At 57.4% G+C, this 24,212-nt stretch overlaps 2 protein-coding genes across 3 annotated transcripts in view; one reads left to right on the top strand and one right to left on the bottom strand.

Annotated features, from left to right (window-relative positions):
- ABHD12 (abhydrolase domain containing 12, lysophospholipase) overlaps positions 1–16,164 on the top strand; it is a 70,126-nt gene extending 53,962 nt beyond the window's left edge. The window contains exons 3-13 of one of the 2 annotated variants that reach the window (XM_082600691.1): positions 302–407; positions 2,630–2,749; positions 5,305–5,335; positions 5,715–5,760; positions 7,832–7,961; positions 9,045–9,082; positions 9,419–9,498; positions 10,417–10,499; positions 12,098–12,176; positions 13,159–13,286; positions 14,274–16,160. In XM_082600691.1, coding sequence (XP_082456817.1) covers positions 302–407; positions 2,630–2,749; positions 5,305–5,335; positions 5,715–5,760; positions 7,832–7,961; positions 9,045–9,082; positions 9,419–9,498; positions 10,417–10,499; positions 12,098–12,176; positions 13,159–13,286; positions 14,274–14,313 — 881 coding nt within the window. In that variant the 3' untranslated portion in view covers positions 14,314–16,160. Of the gene's footprint in view, positions 1–301; positions 408–2,629; positions 2,750–5,304; positions 5,336–5,714; positions 5,761–7,831; positions 7,962–9,044; positions 9,083–9,418; positions 9,499–10,416; positions 10,500–12,097; positions 12,177–13,158; positions 13,287–14,273 lie in introns of both variants that reach the window. The other variant, XM_082600692.1, reaches the window with a different exon arrangement.
- A 794-nt stretch (positions 16,165–16,958) lies between these two features.
- PYGB (glycogen phosphorylase B) overlaps positions 16,959–24,212 on the bottom strand; it is a 53,888-nt gene continuing 46,634 nt past the window's right edge. The window contains exons 16-20 of the mRNA XM_082645509.1: positions 23,035–23,176; positions 21,328–21,535; positions 20,630–20,764; positions 19,488–19,554; positions 16,959–18,378 (exon numbers count right to left, since the gene is read on the bottom strand). Coding sequence (XP_082501635.1) covers positions 18,226–18,378; positions 19,488–19,554; positions 20,630–20,764; positions 21,328–21,535; positions 23,035–23,176 — 705 coding nt within the window. The 3' untranslated portion in view covers positions 16,959–18,225. The remainder of the gene's footprint in view (positions 18,379–19,487; positions 19,555–20,629; positions 20,765–21,327; positions 21,536–23,034; positions 23,177–24,212) is intronic.

A 24,212-nucleotide genomic window follows, 5' to 3' on the forward strand; every position in this document is an offset into this window, starting at 1 on the left:
TCAGTCGTAGCCTCCTTGTCTCCAGCCTCTCTCATGGCCAGGCCGACCCTCAGGTCTCCCAAGGATCTTTCCTTCCCTCCTTCACATCTTCTCACACCTTGAACAACCTTCAGTGGGTCTCTGCTTGGACCTCCGTAGATACACCTACCTCCAGCCCCGCCTGAGGCTGGAGGGCCCGGTGCCCCAGGCAGTATAGCGTTGGGAAAGTACTTGGCACTTTTTGAGAGCCTCACCTCTGCTGTGTACGTGTGTGTCCGTCCACCCTCACTAATCCTGGTTTCCATCTCTTTGTCCCCCACAGTGCGCGTTCCCTATTTCATTGATTTGAAAAAACCGCAGGATCAAGGTTTGAATCACACCTGTAATTACTACCTCCAGCCAGAGGAAGACGTGACCCTTGGAGTCTGGTGAGTGTGTAGCCTCAGGGCTGCAGGGGCGGCACCGGCTCTGCAGCCTGTCCAGGAGGCAGAAGGCCTGTGAGGTGTGGCCACTGCTGTCCTGACAGCGGAGCCGTCTCTGAAACTCTTGCTTGTCCATTTTTATCTTTTACCTGCTGTTTCCAAAGGAAAGATCTCAACTAAATTCCTTGAATAATGGGGCACGAGATGGCCAGCTCTGTTCTGAGGTTTTCAAGCCAGATTGGTTTTTGCAGAAAGCCTCGTTTCCAGGGGAGAAGAAAGCCAGAAACAGAGAATATATCACAGAATTGTGAGCGCAGGCTTGAGCCACACCTGTCTTGCAGAGAAGGGCCCACCCAGTTGTTGAAAACAGCTGCATTTCTTTCACACACAGCACTCAGCTCTTGATAGTGGTGGCGTTTGCTCTTTTCTTAGCGTTTACTTTTTTAGCCATAAATTTAGGTTGGGCCTAAGTTCTGTGACTTCTTGGCATTTCTGTGGAATATGATTTAATGCTTTTACTGTGGACTACTTGGTATTTACAAACAACAGAACCAGAGCGGACTGGCTTTCCTGTGGCGTCTTCTCTTTCTCTCAGAAGCAGCTCTGAATTGCTGCCTTTGTCTCAGTAGAACTGCTGTGGACGTGAGAAGCTTCTGAGTGAAGTGCTCTGAATCGCTTCCCTGTGCTGTGCGGAGGGCAAGGGGTCCTGCGTAAAGACCAGAGGGTGAGAGGGAGGTTCTGGTTCGTAGTGGCTGAGGCTGGGGTTGTCATTGGTCATTTCTGGTTTGTTTTAACGGAGCATTTACGACCAGTGTGTGCATGCGGGCTGCTGTGCATTTTCATTTTCAGTCAGAAGCCTGACATGTTTTGCTCAGAGGTGTTTGGGGGAATTGGTGGCTCTCCTGATGGTTAAGAGGGTCTGTGCTTTGAAGATGTGGGCTCAGCCAGGCTTCTTCCTCGAGCAGAGCAGCCGTGTTACAGGACAGGTATTTGTGGACAGTTACCTGTGAAGGTTGTGTTGGTGATGACCACATGAGTCTCCGGGAAGCGACAGCCGCTGTGTGCTGGTGGGCACCACAGCCCGCCCAGGTCTGCACCCTGCGCTGTCTTGATCGCAGTGCGGGCCCTTGGATGGCAGCAACTCCATTCACCACCTGCCCTCACTGGCACCTCTCCAGGTCCTCCTGCTGCAGAGGAGCTGGAGGGGGGGCGATGGTGGGAGGGCAGCTCCCCTCTGCCTGGCAGGGGGAGGAGCCCAGGGATGGAGAGCTTAGCTTGCCTGGGCCTTCGTCAGGAGCTCCGAGTTTGGGTAGGCTGGCTACTGGAGGCGTTTCAGCCCCCAGCACCTTCCAAATGTACCTTTCCGTCTCATAGGTTTGTAATTGTGGGGGAGTGATAATTGCAGCTGTCAGAACCACCCAAAATGCAGTCCTCTGAAATGGGTCAGAGAGACTACGTTAGAAACGAGATGCTACCACTTAGAAAAGAAGAAATCGGCCACTTAATGTTTTTAAAACTTCGCAAGAATGAATTTGAATAAGTTTTACAGAAAAAAGGTATTACATCAGACCCTCCCCAGTGATGAACAGTGACTTTGATGTGTCCTGAGTTAAGATGAACCGGAGCACCTCTCTAAAGGAGGGTTTGGCCACATAGACAAGTGTCCACCTGCCTGGCCAGGCGTGGAAGGACTGCCCACGTGGGGCTGTGACGTCTCCTGCAGCGGTGCGTCTGTGCCAAGACGGCTTGTGGACAGGCTCTGTGTTAGAAATTGTGCCTTAACGATGGCCGGGCTTCCAGTCCAGCCCATAGCCCCGTGTTGCTGAATTAATACATATAACAGCACGATATGTCTTACGTCGTGAGTTAAGTTACGTACTTAAAGACGTGGATGAGTTTGAGGGGACATGGCGTTGCCCAGTGTCCATTCAGTGCCCATTCTGTGCTGGAACCCAGCTGGAAGGGGTCTTAGCTCACATAGCTTCCCCTTTATACAGGAGGAGCGGCTGTCGCCCCACCCCTAGTAACTGCTGCCGGGGCAAGCTTCTGGGGCCCAGAGAGGGCCCATCCGCGAGTCAGGAAGTGACCTGCCTCAGCTGCCAGAAGCTGCCCTCACAGCTTGCAGTCAGCCCACCCAGCCTCCTGCTCTCCGCTCAGTTGTGACTTGAGCCGTGGGCATCCCGTCTGCAGGCGCGTCACCTGCCGCTCCCCTCTGCTTCTGCTTCCAGGCACACTGTCCCCACTGTCTGGTGGAAGAACGCCCAAGGGAAGGACCAGATGTGGTATGAGGATGCCTTGGCTTCTAGCCACCCGATCATCCTGTACCTGCACGGGAACGCGGGCACCAGGTGAGGTGGGGCCCATCACAGTGAGAGCGTGGGTGCACCTGGGACATGGGCATCATGAGAACACACGAAGAGGCAGGGTTTGTCTGGGGTTTGGGAGAAGCTTGCATGAAGTCGTGTTCCCACAGGCCCAGAGCAGAGCAGGGCTGTGTGCAAGGTGGACCGGGCCTGCTTGCTTGGAAACCACCTGCTGAGCAGATGTGGGCAGCTGTGTCCAGAAACCCCTGGTCTGAAGCTTGTGCCTGGGGTGGGATGGAGGTTGCTGCGTCTGTCAGAGCGACCCAGAGCCTCAGCCAGAGGGGTGTCCTTCTTCCTGGGTTAGGGAACAAGGCTTCTCAGTGGGCAGGAGGCATGGTCCCTCAGCCGAGGTTTGTTGAGACCCTGCAGAGCCACCGTGTGCCCAGGAAGTCGCCCCTGCTCACCCAGCATCTGCTGTCTGGTCTGAGGACACTTTCTCGCTGGCAGGTGTGCCCTGCTGGAGGGGGAGGCATGCTTCCTGGGGAGGGGCGAGGGTGACGTTGAAGGTGGGGGAGTCCCATGAAGAGACCCAGCTGAGCCTGCAGGGACAAGCTTGTCCTCGGGGGGCCGCCATGCCACGCTCTCAGGCCAGGGTACTTCCAGCCCTGAACCGGCAGTGCCAGCGCATTCCAGTGGGCCATCAAGGAAGCACCTACGTCTGTGCAGATAAAGCCCTCGCCCAGGTTTATCCCAGGTGCTGTTCAAGAGTAGGTTTAATGGATGTCTTTCAGACAAGCGGGGATTGGAGCCGTTGTTTAAAGAGGGCTCCTTCCAGCCCACACGGTCAGCCTTGTTGAGAAGAGTCTGCAGGAGAGCTGGTGGGGTGAGAGGAAGAGGGATGTTTTCTGAACAAGCATTGCCTGAAACCCCTGGGATGGGTCCCTGTTCCTTGGGTCTCGTGAGAGAGAGCCAGCAAGAAGCAGCAGGAGGCCGGGCACCGCGGGGCCGGGCTGGGGTCAGTCAGTTCACAGGCAGAACCGGCGAGGAGGACAAAGCAGGCCACAGCGGGCGTCTGGGCAGAGGGGCTGCACAGAGGGGGCAGCAGGATGTCCAGGCAGTGGGGCCCGCAGGGACACGGAGCCGGGAGAGCAGCGCGCTGCGCCACTGACTCAGCACGCTCTCGGCAGCCTGCTTTCCCCTCGTCTGGGACAAGCTACAGCGGGTTTCTCTTCCGCTTTTCAAAGAGCAAGTGAATACAAACAGCTCCTGTAGCCTCTTTCTGTAAATGAGGCAAGTTTGGAGTTCTTTGTGAGCAGTGCCAATCACATGGTAAAGAAGACAAAGTCTATCTGTAACTTCAGGATGGAAGGAATCTTGTGACTTTGAAGGTTTGCTGCCCACCCCCACCCACCCCCCTCCACGTCCCCAAGGACTACTCAGGCTGCAGATCTTGGCAGCCACCCGGCCGGGCAGGACAGCAGCAGCCTCGGACCCCCAGGACGCCCCCAGCCCCATCACGCTCTAAATCCCCCTTCTTGCTCAAGGTAGGGTATTGGGAACATTTAGAAAAGAGCCGTGACAAATTGTTGCAAAGGTAACTGAAGACACTGCAGTGTTTCCTTCTGGTCTTGAAGCTAAGTCCTTTGAGTGTTTGTTTCTGGGTTATATCGGCTTTCCTCCTTCGTCGTGTTCTCGCCTCCCCTGAGGACGCTCGCTCCGTGTACACACACCCCGGAAACTGGCCAAATGCTCCTCATAAAGAAGGGAAAGAGCTGAGAAGTCTGGTGAGGGTGAGCCGCCTGCTGAGGTGCTTCCCTCTCCTGAGGCGGCTCTGTCCCCGCTTGGGTGCCTGTGCACGGTAACAGCCAGCCAGCATCTGGGCAGAACGTGGGAGGAAGAGGTGGACAGTCCTTGGGGAGAGGTGCAGGCGTGAGGTGGTGCCAACAGTGGTGCCACTGACGCTGGAGCCTGCTGGCGAGGGGCTGGGAGGCTCACAGTGGCTGTCAGATCACGGTGGCACCTTCGACCCAGCATCCACCCGCAGACGCACGCCTGTGGAAGGGCATTAGCGGGTGGCCGCAGCAGCAGAGCCTCAGTTAGCAGCAGGTGGGAAAGAGCCAAAGTGACCACGAGGGGAGGGCGTGCGTGGCCGAGGAGGAGAGTTCTGAGAGTTGGCTCTGGCTCTGTAGGTGAAAAGGTTGGGGCGGGAGGTGCCTGTGGCCTGTCCCCGTGGTGTGTGTGCCGGCGGGGAAGTGCTTCCCTCCTGTTCATGGGTGGTCCTGGACACTGGGGAGCTGAAGGGCCCTTTGTGTCTTCTGGGGTTTGTACTGAAGGTTTGCATGGCCTGCTCCAACCAAAGGTGAGGTAATAGTTAAGAAAGATCCCCCAAATGCTCAGACTGTCCCTTGTTTGGCACCATACTGTGGAGGCAAACTGGGAGCCACGTAGGTGCCCTGAGGAGGAGGTGACCTGTCCACCACCCTCCCGTGTAGGTTTGGGGGCCAGGCCCTAAGGGCCCAGAGGCTACAGTGTTGATCCTGGGCCCCTTTCTGAGAAGATGCACTGACAACCATGCTTGTTTCCTTTCCCTGATGATCTAGAGGAGGCGACCACCGGGTGGAGCTTTACAAGGTAGGTGAGGACGGCACACAGTTCATGGTGGACGGAGCGGTGCCCACGGGGTGAGACCCACACGGTCCGCGACAGATTGGGCGTCGCTTGCCGCCTGCTTCTGGCTGTTCTTTCAGGACGCGTGAACAGAAGGGGGTCCCCCTGATAATTCTGAGTTAATAATCATTGTTGATCTTTTTAACACTGCCTGTTATGGACGTCTCCCCATGGAATGCTTCCCATTTTGCTGCCTCTGGGGATAGTTTCCAAGATCGGGATGAATGGACTTTGTGGATCATATGCCAGAAATTGGCAAATTACATAAAGTCACTGGGAATTGCTTGGGTTTAGTGGGTTTAGTCAGAGCCATGTTGCCCAGGTGCTTGTTTTTCACTTCCAGGTGCTGAGTTCCCTTGGCTACCACGTGGTTACCTTTGACTACAGAGGTGAGGGCTGTGTACTTGCCCCGCTTCCTCCAGGTCGGTGTGGGATATGCAGGTGTTGCTCTGAGAGGCTCCTGCGCGGCTGGCGGCTCTGCCGTGACCTGTGGCAATTGTGAGCACGTGGACGTGGTGGAGGGTCAGGGTCTTCGGAGGTGTGTCCTGCGTGCATCCGCCCCTGTAGGGTGCCTGGAACCCCAGCACACACCCTCTGTCAGCCACATTTTAGAAGTAGGAAGTACTGTCTTTATTGGACTCAGGCTTTCCCCACAGCTGGGCACGTTTCATGCTCAGCACAGCTGGTTTTGTTGACGTTATGGAGACAGGGAAGAGAGAGACTCATCTTCTTGCCCCTCAGTATTTCTTCTTTCTGGCCTCCCACAGTTTGATGCGTGAGGAAAATGCTTTGTGTTGGCAGGGAGCAGCTGTGTGGCAAGTGTGTGCCTTGGACAGTCCTTGGTGGGAGAGGTCAAAGGGCTAAAGGCCTCTTGTCCAGCTCACCCTGACTGGGGGTAAGCGGTTGGGGGGGGTCCACATCCGCAGACCCAGGAGCCAGTTGACATCACCTGGATGTGAACTTTGGAAGAGTTTCCTCTTGCTGCTGCAAGAAGTTACCACAAATGTAAATGTCTCGAAACAGCACGGACTTATCTTGAAGTTCTGGAGGTCAGGAGTTCAAAATCTTTAGCCACTGGGATAAGTCAAGGTGTGGGCACGGCTGGAAGCTCCAGGGGAGAGTCAGGTTCCTGGCCTCTTCCAGCTTCTCCAGGCCACCCTCACTCCTTGCCTGTGGCCTGAGTCTGCATCACTCTGGCTCTGACTTCTGTCTCCCTTCTGATCATAAAGACCCTGTGATTACTGGGGGCTCACGCTGATCAGGATCACCTCCCATCCCAGGGTCTCCTGATTCGCAGCCTCTTTCCTTCTGCACCCTTCATTCCCCTTGCCGTGTGAGGTACCAGAGGCACAGTTTTCGGGGTTGGACATGGACATCTTTGGGGGCCATTATTCTGCTGACCATAGGGTGAGGGATGGTTCTTTGGTGGAAGAGTGTTCCATCAGGAGGAAGGTGCTGCGTTGGAGAAACTCTGAAATGAGGCCCATCCTTTCCTCCTGCTCCTGCTGCTGGAACCTCAGGGTAGTGAGAGGGGTGGCCTCTTCCTTGTTCACCTTCTGGTGCTTCCAACAGAAATAAGATCCCATCTAGCACTTCCTCTTTTCATTTCCCATTGAGTCTCTGCCTTTCTAAGCCGTACAAGAGTTTGTCCCTGTCTCTGTCTCTCTGTGTCTCTCCCTGTCTCTTTGTCCCTGCCCCCACCAGTGCCCCGAGCCCTCACACTGGCCTTGTCCCTGACATTGGCTCCTTCCCTAATCTGGGTCTGGGATGTCCCAGGGAGGTGGCCTGTGGTGCCCCTGCCTCTGGGTTTTGCTTATGTAGCAGGACTTGGTCTTTCTGAGCCTTGTGGTGCTTTCAGATCATTTGATGATGACTCACTGCTGAGCTGCTGGAAATGACAGTCACACTTGACTTTTCTGAGAATCTGGAGGGAAGGTCCCTTGGGAGGTCAAGGTTTAGGGGCCGAGACAGTTGGCTTTCCTCTGTTAAGCAAACAGGATGCTAAAAGCCCCTTCCTTTCTGGGTCAGAGTTGCCCTGAGCCTGCAATCTGCCTGTCTGGGGACCTCTCCACGCCTGTCCACAGCTGGGCCACAGCTGGGCCATGGAGTCAGGGCTGGGCTCAGGGGCCCCAGGGCGGACTGGACTCTCCCTGGCTGAGCCTGTCAGTGCCTCATCCTGGTGGCAAGCCCCAGGTGTTGGAGCCGGCAGGGGTCTGCGGGTCCGACCACCCCGTCTGCTCAGCTAGCTGCTCGTCGAGACTCAGATGAGGGCGGGTGGATGGCCGTTTGGGTTCAGAGGTTGTGACGGCTGAGGAGGTGGGGGAAGAAGAGCTGGCTTGGCCGAGACCTTGAGGCCCCAGACGTTCTGGGCCTCCTGCTGAGAAGAGGGAGGAGGTGGGCTTGCCCCTCGAGGTCCCCCGGGCTGCATGTGACGTCCTCCTCTTGCTGCTGCTTTCCCAGGTTGGGGTGACTCAGTAGGAACGCCGTCGGAGCGGGGCATGACGTACGACGCACTCCATGTTTTTGACTGGATCAAAGCGCGAAGTGGAGACAACCCTGTGTATATTTGGGGCCATTCCCTCGGCACCGGGTAAGAATCCCCCGCGTGGCCTTTGCAGGAGCAGGTCTTCACGGGCGACTGTCCAGCCCAGGCTCTCCTAGGGGCCCCGGCGTCCTCTGGGCCCTGTAGCGCCGTTACTGCTGTGACGGGGGCAGGGGATGAAGCGCCACAGAGACCATGAGGGGCTTGAGATACGTCAGCTCCTCGACCCACGAAGTGACGGGAGGTACAACAGCAGTCGTGGAGGTGCCGGCTCCTCCGCAGGGAGGATGCAGACGCGCCTCAGCAGGACTGTGCCCTGAGGAGGGGGGTCCGAGCAGAACGGGACAGGGCACTCGGGCTTCCCTTGGCCTGGCTGAGGACGTATGTGCTGCCCAGCAAGCCCAGGAGCCGGGGCCTTGATTCTGTTTGCGAACAGTGGGCCCCTTAGCCCACGCTTGGCGTCATCACCAGAGAAGTTGGGGAGGCATCAGTGGTGGTTCCCTTCCTCCATCTGCCAAGACGGGAAGCACTTCGATGTTCCACGTGAGCTGCCTGCATCGCTTCCACGGGCTTGGGGGCCAGTGTTTCTAAAGGAGCCCAAGACCAGCACATGCTGTTTTTCTGCTGCCTTTCCTTTGGACGCGGTGGCTGCAGGCGGGTTGGCGCCGCAGGCTGGGCGGTGCCCGGGACAGGGCCTCCTGGCCCGCCCTCGCGGGGGTGCTGAACCCTGGACAGGAGAGCAGGCCATCCTGCCCTGGGTGTCTGCATGGGACCCACCCAGGCTGGTCCTGGGAAGGCAGGAGGCCCCCAGGAGCTGTGCAGGCAGACTGCAGCCTCCTCCCTGCTGGCGGGGCGGCTCTGGGCCCTGCTGTCCTCCTCTGTGTCCCAGCGGCACCCATACGGACCGGGCGTGAACTGGGGCGCCGCTGTGTGGCCTGAAGGGGCTGCTCCAGGTGAGGTGCATGCCTCGGGGACATGGAGGTGCCCTGTCAGAGGGGCTGGCTGACGGCTGGGGCATCTGTGCTCCCCCCGCCCAAAACCCCAGCTTCCTCGGTCACCTTTGAGTATTAGGAGGATCTCATCTGAAACAATTTTTGTCATAATTCAGCTGAACTTTTTTTTTCTTTCCAGAGTGGCCACAAACGTGGTGCGGCGCCTCTGTGAGCGAGGTAGGGGCTCGTGTGGGGTCACGCGTCGTGGGGACGGCCCGGCTCCCGTGGGCGGGTGGAGCGTTGGGGAGCCGGCTGTGCTCCAGGCCCTGGGGCTTCTCGTGAAGTGGGTGGTGGTGGACGCACCGTACGGTGAGACGAGAGCCAGGCGCTGAGGTGGGGGCCTGAGCAGACCCTTGAGGGCCCACCCCCATTCCCCCAATCCGCCAGCGGCTGGCGGGGCGTCACCAGGGGCCGGGCTCCGCTGTCCTGTGGAGGGTGCGTGGATGGGGAGCGGAGGAGTGTGTCTCACTGGGGCTTCTTGCTCACCTCCCAGTTCCCCGTTTGTTTATCTAGAGACACCTCCAGATGCCCTCATATTGGAATCTCCATTTACTAACATCCGCGAAGAAGCTAAGAGCCATCCATTCTCAGTGGCAAGTACAGATCTTATTAAAAACGGACTTATTTTTATAATGAAAATAATTGCTATAAAATATAAAAATGACTGTAAGTGTATAATAAATAAATTTAAATATCATAAAATTATTATTTAAATAGTCTAATGAATACAAACTTTATTAAAAGTTAATTCTCATTTAGTTCTAGGCACTGGCCTGACTACAGAGCCGCTCAGGATGTTTATAACTTTGTGCCAGGTAGAAGGATGGAGTCACAGCCAGGTTGCCTGAGGGCGGCTGTACCCACAGGAGGCTTTGCCCCCCTGGCATTGCTTGCCCATGGGGCTCAGTGCAGGCTGAGGGCGCTGTCCCGGCAGCCTCCCCAGGAGTGGAGCTGGTGGGCACCCCAGGGAAGGCCTGGTGGGGATTACATGCTGTTGGGCCGTCACTGGCCGGATTTGAGGGCTTGGACCCTCCATTTACAGGCCGGGCCCAGAGGAGGGTCCTCTGTACCCTGTTGCTTCCTCCTCCCACTGCTCCGTGTGTCCAGGGGAGCCGTGTTGGCCCCACCCGACCTCATGCTGCTCCATTGCAGACAGAAGAGTCCTTTGTTGGGTCTCCTTTGATGCTGCTCTTCTCCCGAGTCACACGGACCCCATTCCTTGGGGGTGGCAGCCTGTTGTGTGTGAGAAGCCTGGTCTCCTAGTCTGAGGTGTGGGAGCCCTGTTTGCGGGCAGCCCCCCTGCAGCCGGTCTGGGGGCCTCTTGAGCAGGGAGTCTGAGGGCGGGGGCCAGGAAGGGCAGGGGCGCCCCCCCCCAGCTCCAGGGGGCCCACAGGTCAGCCTGCTCAGAAGCAGGAGTGACCCCCGGGCACACGGCACCTCTGTCTGGACCCTCAGCCCTGCGGGGGGTGTTTTAATTGATCCTCTGCTTGTTGTCTACGTGTTGCCTCCAGATCTATCGATACTTCCCTGGGTTTGACTGGTTCTTCCTTGATCCCATCACAAGCAGTGGAATTCAGTTTGCAAATGATGAAAAGTGAGTACCATGGAAGAGAATTTAGAAAAACCCCAAGAACCCCCAGAATAAGTGTCTTGAGTCACATTAACCAAGTGGGATAGGATTCTGAATACACGGGGATCTTTTGTAAGCAACACATCTCTGTAAAGGGCATGTCAGTTAGAGAAGGAGAACCAGGACTGTGGAAGGACCGTAGGATTAGATGAAAGAGATAGGAAGACAACATATTTTTGGTCCATAACGCTGTTTTATTTGAAACTTATCTGTCAAAACCAGAACTCCTAAACAGGTATAAAGCGGTAATAGCAACTGTTATTCAAAAAGTGACTTTGCCTCAGCCATGGGTTTTGTGTTTGGTTGTGGGAAGATGTTACAAAGTTTTATATTAAAAGTATGTCTCTGAGGGAAACCAACAGTGACGTGTGCTATTTAAGGACTGTTCTTTGAACAACGTTCAGATTCTGCTGATATTACCTTTGTGATATCTTAATTTCATGGGGTTTAATTTCTTCAAAAAAAGAGAAAAAGGAAAAATCCTCATCTGAATATGCAGTTAACATTTAAAACTCTACATTTTTAAAAGAAGAATTATCTGAATAGACTGGGTTCCCTCTACAAATGACAACGATGAGAAAGCCACCTTTGCCTGCCCCCCAGCTGAGCCTGTGTGAGTGCTCACCCACTGCAAGTCAGGAGCCCCAGCTTGGTGGGCAGGTCTGTTCCCAGATATTTGGTAAGGCGACAGCATGTGAGGGGGGCCTCCAGAGTCAGAGAGGCTACGGAGCAGCTTCGTGGGTGGAAGTCCAGAAACGACGCTGCCCGTCAAAGCGTGACTCACACAGCAGCAGCGCTCCACCCTGGGAGTGGAACGCGGTGGGCGGGTGAACTCGCTAGCAGCAGCTGTGGACTGCCAGAGTTGGGCCTCTGAGGGGTGGCGCGCCCCCAGGCCTGGTCCTGCCAGGTGCCAGGCTTGCCCCGGGGCTGCCCTTGTGAAGCCCCCAGATCAGCATGGGATCGCCAACAACAGGTGTCTGCTGCATCCGGCAGCTCCCCGTGAGACCTCAGTGAGGGGCGCCTAGGAGACCCCGGGCCCATCCAGGCCCTCTGTTAGGTGGTTTGCTGAAGGATAGGATCCTGTGAATCTGTTGAGAATGTTAATTTACTTGAAACTCTCAGGAGTGACCTTAAATATCATTTACACGAAAGATAAGTTAGAGGGTGGCTCTTTTGCCAACAGATGTCCAGTAAAGTTCATTTGAGTGAGTTTCCTGGCCCACCTAAATCACTTAGTTTGTAAATATTGTTTTGTAACTTTTTAAGAGTAGTCTACTAGCAAAAAAATAATAATTTTTAATTTCCAGGAAATATTCAGGGACCTGATTTGGTGAATGAATTGATCTCTAGATTTGGCTGACACCGGTCACCTAGAATAGATATTGATGGAAACATCTAAGAAATCAACTGCTAGTTCTCTATTAAAATGCCCATAGTTTGAGGCGTTCCACACCACGGTGAAGCGCTCCCTAAGCCAGGTCCCTGCTGTGGGCAGGACTGGGAGCCCAGGAGACCCCAGCTCCTCCTGGGGGCCAGTCCAGCGCCTTTCTTCCTCCCTGCAGCGTGAAGCATATCTCCTGCTCCCTGCTCATCCTGCACGCCGAGGATGACCCTGTCGTGCCCTTCCAGCTCGGCAGAAAGGTGGGTGTCTGGCGGGCGTCGGGCAAACTCATGTTCGGTCCAGGCTAGGCCAGGCAGGTGGGGAGGAGGGTCCTGCTGCTGGCAGGGCCCCTTGTGAGGGAGAGGGCAGAGGAGGTTGGCAGCAGGGGCGGGGCGGGGCTGGACAGCTGATGCCGCCCCAGAAGGAAACGTGAAAATAAGCAAATGAATATCTCCTGGGTCCCCGTACAGGGGACTCAGCCAGGAGGGCTTGCCAGTTACTGGCTGGAGGGAAAGAACCCTTGATGGCGAGGCTCCCCCAGTGGCTGGAATTGGTACAGAACTCTCACCTGTTCTCTTGCCTCTGGGATGGGACTGACGACAGAGGGTGCCATGTTGCCTGTGTGTCTGCTTTTGCTGTATTTGCTTTGCCTTTGCTGCCAGGAAGCCCGATTAGATTTGTAGGTGGGGGTAGGGTGGGAGAGAGCACTGTCTGGCCGTGGCGCTGGCCTGCTAGAGGGCGCGACGTCCAGGCCACATCAGACCAGGCCTGAGGCAGGTGTGCGGGGGCCAGGTCCTTCCCTCCAGCTGCTCCGGGCACATGACCTGGCCATCCCGGGCTGGGAGGAGGGGGCTGAGGTGGTACAGGTCCTGAGCCACCTTGTTGGAGGGCCTTGACCCAGGCACACGGCAAAGTTTGAGGCACACAGCCCACCCAGCCCCAGGGACTGAGCCATCGGGGCTGCTCCTGGCACTCAGGCCACCACCGCATCCCGTAGCAGGTGGCTCTCTGCGGTGCTGCAGGCCCCTGAGGAAGGGCGGTCTGCAAGACGGGCGTGAGGACGGAGAGGGTCTTGAGTGGTGGCCCCGAGGGTCCCTGCTGTGGCCGAGGCAGGCTGTAGGGCGCTGGGCACAGGGGTCTTGGGCTGCTCTTTGGAGACAGCAGCCACGGGCTGCTCTCTGTGGCAGAGGGAGGCCAGTAGGCAGGTCACCCCCAGGCGCTGACCCGCCTCTCCCTCCCCAGCTCTACAACATTGCTGCACCGTCACGCAGCTTCCGAGACTTCAAGGTTCAGTTCATCCCCTTCCACTCGGACCTTGGCTACAGGCACAAGTACATCTACAAGAGCCCTGAGCTTCCACGGATCCTGAGGTGAGGCGCCCTCCTCTCACCCGCGATGCCGTCCTGCGTGGCGATGGCTCAGGCAGGCGTGTGCGGCCGCAGCTACAAAAGCCATTTCGGGGCCGAGTCACAGTGAGGGGTCAAGAGCGTCACCCCTCCCTCCTGGGCCGTCCCCACCGTCAGTAGGGCTGTGATCTCCCTGTGGTGCAGGTCGTGCAGCGCAGACACCACAGCTGCTTCGGGTCAGGACTCCGTCCCTTCCCACAGGCCCGTCAGGTTGCTGCTCGTGCGCGTGGGGCACAGGGGGGTGCAGGTCTGGGCCAGATCCTCAAAAGCCTGTTTGTCCCCAGCTGCTTCTGGAAGGGAGGCTGTGCCCCTAGCTGCACTGCGCTGGCCGAAATCCTGGGCCAGGACGTGGGCTGCTGCCCTGGGCACCCATCTCGAGCTTGGGCGCAGAGCCTGAGGATGAGGGGTGCGCTGGTGGCAAAGCGAAGGGTTTGGATGGACCAGGCGCTCCCTGCCTCCCGCTGGAGGGTGCAGGCAGCCCGCACGTCCTGGCTGGGGGGCCTCTGCGGAGCCCGGGGTGCTGGAATCAGCCCTTGGTGAGGTGTGTGCCAGGTGGTTCCACTTCGCCCTTGAGGTTGCGGGGGCGTTCCTTTGCAGTTTCTTGCCTCACGGATGTGGGTTGCTGCGAGGGGACAGTGATGAGTATGGGTTTGCTCTGGGACTGTGGTTTTTCCCCATAAAAGGAATACATTACATAAAATGTAGACCAGAGAATGGCTCCAACATCGGGGTACAGTTAGTGACCCCATCCTTGCTCCTGTGTGTCGGAACTTGACTTGGGCGCTGCCGTTGGCGCCCTGCTTGTTTAACTCACGGGGTTTTCTGAGCAGAAGTGTGGTCCTCCAGGCTCCTTTGCGGCCTCCCCAGGTGGGCTATAGGAGGACCACAGGAGGTGGGGTCTCATGTTTGGCCTCAAGAGGTTTGGCCGACAGGTGTCCTCCTCTGGTCCAGGGAGTTCCTGGGCAAGTCGGAACCGGGGCGCCAGCACTGAGTGTTACTCGCCACCTGAAGGAGCATGAAGATGTCTGCCGTTGTCCCCCCGCTTCCTCCGGCCAGCCCGGCACCCTGGAGATGCGCCTGGAGAGAACTCGGATGCCAGCGGGCCAGGCAGAGGAAGCCCTGGCAGGCCTGAGGCACCCGCCCCGGGTGGCTGGGAGCACAGGTCTCTGTGGACAGCGTGGGCGGCAGGCATGTGGCCCTCTCTCCCTCTTGCTGCCACTCAACCTGAGGTCTTGCTGGGAAGACAGTGACAGCTTTCTGGCCATCGGCTAGTTGATCCCACACTTCCTGAGCTGGGCACCGGGAGCCTGGGGCAGGAGGCGTGGGGTCTTGGGACCACGTTGAGCTTTCTGGCACCACCCTCGAGAATGTGGGGCAACTTGGGTTCTTTCTGTCCCTTCCCAGAACGGACTCCAGTGGTTCCATCAGCCCCTCTCACCCTGTGCACCCGGCTTGCCTTCCTTGGTGTCCCTGCCTCCCTGGGCGGCCCCACTGCTCCCAGCGGGGGAGGTGCCCGTGGTCCGCCTTCCTCCGATTTCCACCCACCTGTCTACCTAACCTGGCCTTAGACTGAGCATTTATTTAAGAATAAAATCATGGTGGTGGTCTGTCTGTTTTCTCAGTGACGCCTCCAGGCCAGGCCCTACCCACAGCCCCAGGCCATTCTCAGGACCCGGCCGTATGGGAGGTGGTGTCGCCTCTGTAAGGCCGAGGATCACGGGCCCTTCTTTCCCGCTTCCTCCCAGACACTGAGGCCCAGCACGGAGAGACATTATCTCTGGGGAAAGGTATGTTCACGGTGGGGAGGTGGGGACGGCTTCTCCAGGTGGAGATGGCATTTTTCTAAAAACCAGGCCCACAAGGTGGCCTTTCCAACCTTACAGTTAACAAGCTCGTTGAACGTTGCTGTGTCGATGGACAGGTGGTGGGTGGGGTTCAGGCTGCTGGAGTCCAGGGACTCTTCCGGCCCACGAGCAGCGCCCTGTTCACTTACTGGTGCTGGCGCTTGTGTTGGTTGGCTTTTTGCCAAACCAGCCTCCCCTGCACGTGTGCCGCTCCCAGCCAGCGCCTGCCAGCTGTCCCACTTCTCACCTCCCCATTAAGTGACCTCTCTCTCAGGAGAGGGTGTGTGGCTTAATAAGAGGGCTTCGAGCTGTGAAGCACAGGGTTTGTCCCAGGTCGGAGGACTTCAGTCCACCTAAGTCTCTCCTGATGGCAGGCCTTCCTCCCCTAGGTCGTCAGGCTCTGGCATTTTCCAGTCTCGGCAGCGCAGAAATTCCCCAGGGTGGGAAGGGGCTTGTTTACCTGCCCCCCTTGTGGCCTGTTAGCAGCTGTGCCCTGGCTGGAGGCCCAGAAGCAGGTTAGGTTACACCCTCTTCCTGAAGCACCTTAGACCTGCCCACGGTGATTCTTATATCTGGAAAACCCACGTATTTCTTAAACCGGGTTTGAAACGGAACAGACCCTCCTGAGGTCAGTTTGTCAGTTATCTTCTACTGGACAGGTTTGCTCTGTGCTCCTGGTATCTAATTCAGGTGTGAGCACGGCCTGTAGGGCCCCACCCCGTCCCCCAGCTTCATGTCTCCTTGGATTTCCGTCAGAGCTGGACACCCATCCCCACCTGACACCGTCTTCATGTAACTAAAGCACGAAGTGCCCGCCTGGCCAGGGCAGCCCCTTCGTGCTTTTCTCAGTCACTGAGGCTCCTGGAGGCCCTGCAGCTCAGAGCCACATCCCCAGCTCGTCTTGACCAATGAGGCCGTCTAGACCTGGCCTGCTCTGCCTGGGCTCAAGTCTGCATCTTGTTTTCCTTAAAATTTTGTCTATGTAAGTTGTCTCAGAGTTTTTTGGGGGGAATAAGGTAAGCTATAAAGTAAAAATACAAGCTGTTAGTGTTTTTACAGGTGTCTGACAGTCTGAAGATAAGGAAGCATAAAAAGGGATCGTGGGGCTGGTAGCTGCCGCCCTTGTCAGCTGTCAGGTAATTAGTAATCAGGTCTACACATCTCTGCCTGGTGGCATCTCAGCTTATTACCTCTGTCTGAGCGACTAAGCTTAAACTGTGGGTTAGGACTGACCCTTTAATGGGTCACAGAAGTCAGTCGGTGGTCAGGAACAGCAAGAGATGTGCACAGCTGTGAACTGTGGTCGTCAGATGCATGTGTCCCAGGAGCTGCCCCAGACCTGAGACCAGGAATGTGCATCTCAGGTGCCCCCAACCAAGGGGCGTCTCGCACATCCTGCCACCAGCAGGGATCCACGGCGTTCTTGGGTACTTTGGGTTAACAGTGAGCCCCAAGTCACATCCCTCTGGGTTTTTTATTTAACCTGCAGCCATACAATTTAGGGTGGTGGGGGAGGAGTTTTGGTCCCCAGGGCGTTCCACTTCCCAGGACCAGGAGTGGGTGGCAAAAGATGGGTGAAAAAAACAGTACAATTCACACCAAAAATGCCAACACCCAGGAGACAGTTTTCCAAGTGGCTGGGTTTAATGGTTCAGGCACTCGTGGCTGTAAGCCCCACATGCAGCTGAGGTGAGAGAACTTTCTGTTCTCAGTCCCGGAATGATGGACCATAATTTAGCCCGGCTGGGACATGGGACTGCCCTGGGCACAAGAGTGACACACAGAGGCCAGATCAACTGAGCACAAGCAGGAAGGTTTAATCCGTGTCTCACACGAGGCAGTGACAGTGAGGGGCACAGTGATGGTTACACTCAGCCTAAGGGGCGGGCAGCAGAGGGCGCTGGGGATGCAACCCCAGACCCTCATGCCTCTGGGGAGGTGAGCAGTCAGGACGGGGATGAGGGCAGGACTCTGTGCCACCCAGGTCCAGCATTTGAGGAGACAGCCTCTGGACGCTTCCGCCCACAGCTCCTGCCTGCTCCCTGGCCCTGTCCTTCCCCTCTGCTCACCCGCTCTCCCCAGCTCCAGCCTGCTCTCTGGGCAGAATGGAAAGTGGGCTCCTCTCTGGGCCCACTCAGTCCTTTTCCAGACCAGGTTGTCATGCTGCTGGGAGGAGGGAGGCTGGCCTCCTGTGAGACCGGAAATGTATCCTCCTGGACTCGACGGGCACAGACCTGCAGTGGGGCTGGGTGTTCAGCTTCACCCAGCAGAGGTGGGGACCCCACCTGGGTCCTCAGGGCCAGGTGAGAACATCCCAGCATTGCCTCCCCAGGCACTAAACTTGAAAAGTGCTATTTTTAGTTGCTAAAACAAGGCTTCAGCTAGTTTCATTTCCTTATGAAAAATCGTATGAAAAAGCAAAACCAAACCAATTCTGCATCAGCTAGCCTTGTCCCAGCCAAAGCTCCCTAGATGCTGGACACAGGTGTCCCCAGTGTCACTCTCAGTTGTCCTGGGGCCTGTTTATCTGATCAATCTGGAAACCCCGGGCTGGGTGCCCACACAGCAGCTATGACGACATGGCCTAGCACACTGGACCCTCCCTGCATGGCCAGGAGGCAGCGCTGGGCCAAGGAGGACTGGGGCCACACTGGATGAGGTGCTGCAGAAACATACACCACCCCCAGGCTTTACCACGGCTACCTGGCCGGACCCCAGAATCCAGAGGCTCAAAACTAAAAACGAGCTCACATAAGGTGTGTGCAAGGCTACGGGGAGCCCAGCAGACAAGTCCACCTTCCCCCACCTCCAAGGGGCAGGTGGGCGAAGCAGCAGGCCAGCTGCCCTGCTCAGTGCTGTGGGCTCTGCTTTCCTGCAGGAAACGGGGGAGCATCTCACCTCAGCATCTTCCCCCAACCCAATCCCTGAAAGCCACCACCCGGATCCCCATGGCCGTCCTGGAAACAGCACTGAAAAAAGCAGGGTGCTGGCAAAGTGCTTGGAAATGGGCAGAGTCAGCAAGAAAACAAACGCCTCTGGTCCCGTGGGGGAGGGGGGGGCTAATCCCTGGGGAGGCTGGGGGGTGGGGTCTGCAGGGCAGAGGGCTCCACGCCCCAGATGTCCCGGGCGTACTCCGTGATGGTCCGGTCACTGGAGAACTTGCCCGAGCAGGCGATGTTCCTGATGACCTTTTTGGTCCACTCCTTGGGGTTCTGCAGAGGGAAGCGGGTGATCGGTGAGACCTTGGGCTGTTCCCAGATGCGCTTAGGCCCTGGGCAGCCTGACGGATGACAAGCACTCTACAACCAAGAGTTCCCCAGGGAGGGGGCCCACCCACCAGGAAAGTTTCCAGATGACTAGACAGAGGTCCTGCTGGGGTGCAGCACACACAATGCACAGACACCCCACCAGAGGAGTATGCACCCCCAGGCTGCAGCCAGCACCGAGAGGGGCCTCCCCGAAAGGAAAGCAAAGTCCCTCCCGGAGCCCAGAAGATCATTCTGTTTCTAGGCCCCCTCCTGTTCTGTCACAGGAGGGAACATCGGGGGCTGTTTCCTCGAGTGGGGGGGCGGGAGGGGTGAGACGTGGGCAACAACTCAGACACACAAACCCCTCAGGCCGCGTCCAAGAATCTGCTTTAACGACTTGGGCAGTGAACCATCTGACCCAACAACTGCGCAGTCACACCCCCATCGCCAGTGTCCCCTCCTGCTGCCATCCTTGGCTGGGTGCACAGGGTGGCACACCCTCCTTTCCCTCCCCAGGTTCAGGAGCTGAGTCTTCCCAGGAGACCCCACTGGACATGCACACTCTCTGTGGGTCACGCCAAGGCAGGGACACGGGGCCGCGGACTGGGGAGCTGGCTCCCGCAGCCCCACCTCAGAAACTCCACTCCTTAGAGCTACAAGTCCTTGTTCTACTTGCTGTCAGATCTGTCACTTTTACAAGGAATCATTCATCTTCTCGTTTTAAGCACAGAAAGGTCTTCACTGCTCACAAGGCCCATCCCTCACCTCAGGCTCTCCTGATCACACCCACGTGGGCGGTCAGATCGCAGGCTAGGGTGTGCAGAGCCTCCAGAAGGAAACTCCTGCCCTGCTCACCTGTGCTCCGTGGCAGCTGCCCAGAGGCTGCAGGGGAAGGTGCACTGGTGTGGACAGCAGCCTGGGCAGAGGGCCAGCTGAGTCAGTCCCTGAGCAGGAAATGAGGAAGCCCAACCTGCTCTGGGCCACTAGATGAACTGTGACCTCCTGGGAGTGGCCCAAGACAGCAGGACACAGCCACGCCCTGCTGCTTCCCTGCCAGGGCCCAAGGACCTTACCTGGTACAGCTGGTCCACCCGGGCCTGGCACTCCACGTATGCCTCATAATCCGCAAACACCTTGAACCTGAAAGGGGAGACAGGAAGCTGGGCTGGGTGGGTGACGAGTGGGAGGTCAGGAAACGGGCCTGGCTGGCTGCGTCCTCATGCTCTGCAGGACAGGGGTGGCCACGGGGACTACTCTGTGAGCAACGCTTCTGTCCTAGGGACCCTATTCTAGAAAAACCTTATTTTAACCCAGTGTTCTTTAAAGAACCTGTGCACGTGGGTTAGAGCTGCATAGGCTGAGGCCTCCCGCCAATTTCACCTCCAGGGGAAGGGCACAGGGTGACCACAGGCTCCATCACCATCTGTTCTCAGATCTCACGGGCTGAGAGCTGGTGGTGCAGGATTTATGGACACAGAAACACGTCTTGTTTACAATTGAGTCAGAAACACAATTCATAAAACCCTGTAAAGTCCCTCCTTGACCACAGACCTCAGCAGGGCCAAGCTCCCAGCCCCGGGCGTGTGTGGAGTTACCATCGGGTCTGACAGAAGCCAGCTGACAGCATTCATCAAAAAGTGACAGACTAAACCAAAGGAACTGAAAGTGGAATAGAGGTCGATTCTCAGCCTTTGACAGACTCAGCTTTTACCACCTGGGTGAAGAAGAGGCCTGTCGTCAGAGAAGGCACTGCCGACCTATAAAAAGTGCTGTGCAAGGCTGTGCCCCGGGGAGCAGAACCCCGTGTCAGCGGCCTCGTCATAAAACATCAACCATGTGGTGACTCATGGCCTCACAAGCTCATTCCACCTGAACCACTCCTGGGCTCCCCATTAAACCCAGGCTCCCTCTGCCCTGAGGAAGTCGCCTCCAACCTGCCCAGGCGACGCTTGTCACTCCCGTCCAGGAGGTCAGCTGGTGCCGGGGGCCTGGGGCTGGACCTGGCAGCTGGCAATCCCGTCACCAGGCCCCCAGGCTCGCTGAGCACCATCAGAAGCCCCACAAACCCCGGTCCCTGGGTGCGGCCGAGCCTCTGGCCGTGGGCTGAGGTGGGGGTGAGCCTCACTGAGGCCCAGGCTTGGCCCCAAACAATGTGCAGTTTTCAGCGTGCCAGGGGGACACTTTGACCCATCGGAGAGGGAGGGGCCTGTCCCACCTGTCATGGTTCAGCAGCATGTCGACGACACCCTTGAAACAGTCGGGCTCCCTGGGGGAGAAGAAGCCGCTGCCGATCTGGTCCACGGCCTGCCGCAGCTCGGGCAGGCAGTCATAGTACTCCCGGGCGTTGTACCTGTGGGGAGATGGCAGCCTCATGGGCAGGTGCTGGGGCCGTTTGTGCCTCGGACCCAGGACAGCCAGGTGGGGTTGGCAACCGCAGGCACTGGAGGTGGACATGGGCCGTGAGCACATCGATTCCACCACCTCCTTTTACTGTTACAGACCCGTGGTTGCTAGAGAACGTACAAGTCACAGGCACGGCTCTGCCGCAGTCCTCCGAGAGGATGCTCAAGCAGCCCCGCCCCCGGCCCGCCTTCAGTGCCAGGATGTTGCAGAAGAAAATGACGTGTGAAACCAAGCTGGAGAGACACCCTGTGGCCATTAGGGAGTCCAGGGAGAGGGAGGCGTGTGGCAGACATGGGACGGGGCTGAAAGGGCCAGCGCTCACAGGCTGACAAGGTTCTGACTGTTTGGGTTCAGCAGCTGGTGCCTGAAGCCTCAACAACTCCCCTGAGGGATTTTAGGCAACTAGGCAATTGCAGTTGCACAGAATTAGGCCGGGCTGGGACCCCTCAAGGTATCCAAGGGTGTGAAAAACAAGTAGAGGAGATCTGAGGTCTTGAGAGGGACACACACCCTTTCCGGTCGAGGGCTTCCACGTCCTCCACCCGCAAGCCAAAGATGAAGAGGTTCTCGGCCCCAGCTTCCTCAGCCATCTCCACGTTGGCTCCGTCCATGGTGCCGATGGTGAGGGCCCCATTGAGCATGAACTTCATGTTGCCTGTGCCCGAGGCCTCGGTGCCCGCGGTGGAGATCTGCTGTGACAGGTCGGCGGCGGGGATCACTGCAAGGGGGCGAGAGCAAGACCCGTCAGCCATGAACCGCTCAACACGAGAGCAATGGGAACAGCACAGAAACACCACGCACTGACCACACGACCTGTACGGCTCCCTTTTTTGACCTAGGGCAGCCTGAGGCAGAGGATCCACAGTGGAGACGCCTGAGAAGCCCTGCAGGTGGCAAAGGACCTTTGTTCTGGAACCTTCTGCGGACCAGGGCCAAACCAAAGCCTGGTGTTGTCATCGTTCCCTTGTATCCTGACATCACTGCTCTCTTATTAGATCAGCCCCACAGGCTCCTTAAATGGCTTAAAGAGGAACCCGACTCACAGCACCAGAGGACTGGGGACAGCGGGGGGACAATCTTCTTGTGGCCACACGCACCGAAGTCACTCTGTGCCGTTTACAGACTGGCAGAGCGGCCAAGACACGACCCCATCCACGGCCCTGCAGCTTCTCCCAAGTGTGGGTTCCCTGCGTGAGTTTCTCCACGTGGCAGCAGGAACGCAGCCTCCATCCTGCCTGCCTTGGCATCCCTGCTCCCACGTCCTCAGCTTGTTCTCAGAGCTGATGCTGCTTCCCTAACCCAGCTAAAGGGCACTCGGGGTCACCAGGCCCTTCTTCAAGGTCAGGTCCAGGCGCCAGGACAGAGACACAGGCCCCCCCGGCCCCTCGGGCAGAGGGGATGGTGGGCACATTACCACGGCCAGTCCAAGAGCTGGGGGAGGGTGCGGGGCCCAACTCCAGGCTGGCTGTCCCCAGGGTCAGTTCTAAGGAAGCGCAGGAACTGGCCCGGGAGTGCCAGGCAGTGGCCGCAAGTTGCTTTAGAAGCTCAGTGAAACACTAACCCCAACCCAACCCCCGAGCCACACATGGTCCATGGCAGTGGCAGGACCACAGGGATGGTCCTGATGACCCGTCCACAAGGGAGGAGGAGGGAGTGCGTGAGCCTGCCGTTCACTCAACGCCTGGAGGGCAGCGCACAGTCTCGTGGATCAGAGGGGCTGCTACTCAGGCCACAATTCCAGGCTCAGGTTTCCCAGCACTTCCTGCCAGGTCTCCGGAAGTGGCCGGCACAGAAAGGCCTGTCCAGCTCAGGACGGCTATGCTCCGAGGCACATTTGGCCACAGGCCCTTCTCCAGATGGCAACACATACCCAGTACCCCCAAAGTGGAGTGGCCCCAGGCTAGACCCTCCCAGAGCAGGTGCAGGACGCCAGCCCAGAGTAACAGGTGGGGACGAGCGGAAGCATCCTCTGGGGGACGGGGAGGGCCAGCAAGAGGGAGCCCCGGGGCAGAAAGGCCAAGCTGAGGGGCAGAGGAGGGGGAGTGGCGGGAAGTTCAGAGACCAAGGGTGTGTGAGGCCGAGGACGACCCACGCGCTCGGCGGCAGCAGGGCTCCCCCAGAGCCAGACCAGGGGTGGGGGGCCCTCAAGCTGTCTGAAAGCAAGACAGGCCCTGACCACAGAGGACCACTGGCTGCGCCCGGGTAGGGCAGGCTCACCTTTCTCAGCCAAGGACACTCTGTAGTTCTCCAGGAAGATCACTTTGAGCCTGTCGCCCACAACCGGATCGTGGTTGACAACGTCGCCGATGGACGTGACCAGCTTGATGATCATCTTGGCCATGTGGTAGCCGGGTGCTGCCTGCAACCGGGGAGGGGCGCTCAGCAGACACCCTGTGCTCAGGGGCAGGGCAGGGTCACAGGAGCCGGGGCTGGACACGCCCAGCCGAGTGGCTCTGCCAGCGGGGGGAGGGGGGGTCACGGGGCACAGTGCCCCACCCGCTTCCTTGGCTCCAACCGAGCGCCTCTCATGACAGCACCTCACCCACGTGCACAAATCTGTCAACCTCAAGCTTGGTTTTCTGATTCTAGTTGGTTTTTTCAAAAATGGAGAAAGGGAACGAGGACCTCTGAGAACTGACTACCGACTTACAGGAAACGCAGGGAACCAAGGAAGGTACTGGGAGATACCAGAGGGACGTGGTTTGGGGAAGACACACAACCCGATTTCTGTAACAAATTGCAGGGGAAAAAAGAGGGGGACGTGGAGAAAAACCTACAGATGAAGAGATTTAAGAGACACAGCCGCCCGTCACCCTGTGAGAACCTTGCTGGGTCCTGATTCAAACAAGCTCAAGATATCTGTAGCTGTCACAAGACGGCTGCGTGTGGCCCTGGCTGGATATTTAACGATGTGGAGGAATTCTTGTCAAGTGTTTTCGGTGTGATGGTGGCGCTGTGTGGTTTTGCAGGAGAACATCACTGTGAAGACAACTGATTAAGTTCTTAGGGTTGAAGTGTTATATAATGTCTGTAATCTACTATGAAATGGTTCAGCAAAAGTCTGGGGGACAGGTTTGTGGATGTTCTACAATTCTTCTTTTCTCTTTTTAAAAGCGTTCATTTTTAAAAAAATTTGAAAGTCCACATCTCTCAAATGCATATGGAAGTACTGACAAAACAGCATGCTGGGGTGGGGTGGTGGTGGGATGAATTGGGAGATTGGGATTGACATATATATACTGATATGTATAAAGTAGATAAGTTAAAAAAAAAAAAAGAAAAGAAAAAAACCCCCAGCATGCTGTCTGGAGTCTGCTTTAGAAACATCAGGAGTCGGGGGGCCGGGGGACGGTGCCTCCACCTTCACATGTGCTCAAGTAAGGGGCGAGGACAGT

The sequence above is a fragment of the Mesoplodon mirus genome, assembly GCF_964341445.2.
Source record: "Mesoplodon mirus genome assembly, chromosome: 15".
Classification (NCBI taxonomy): Eukaryota; Metazoa; Chordata; class Mammalia; order Artiodactyla; family Ziphiidae; genus Mesoplodon; species Mesoplodon mirus.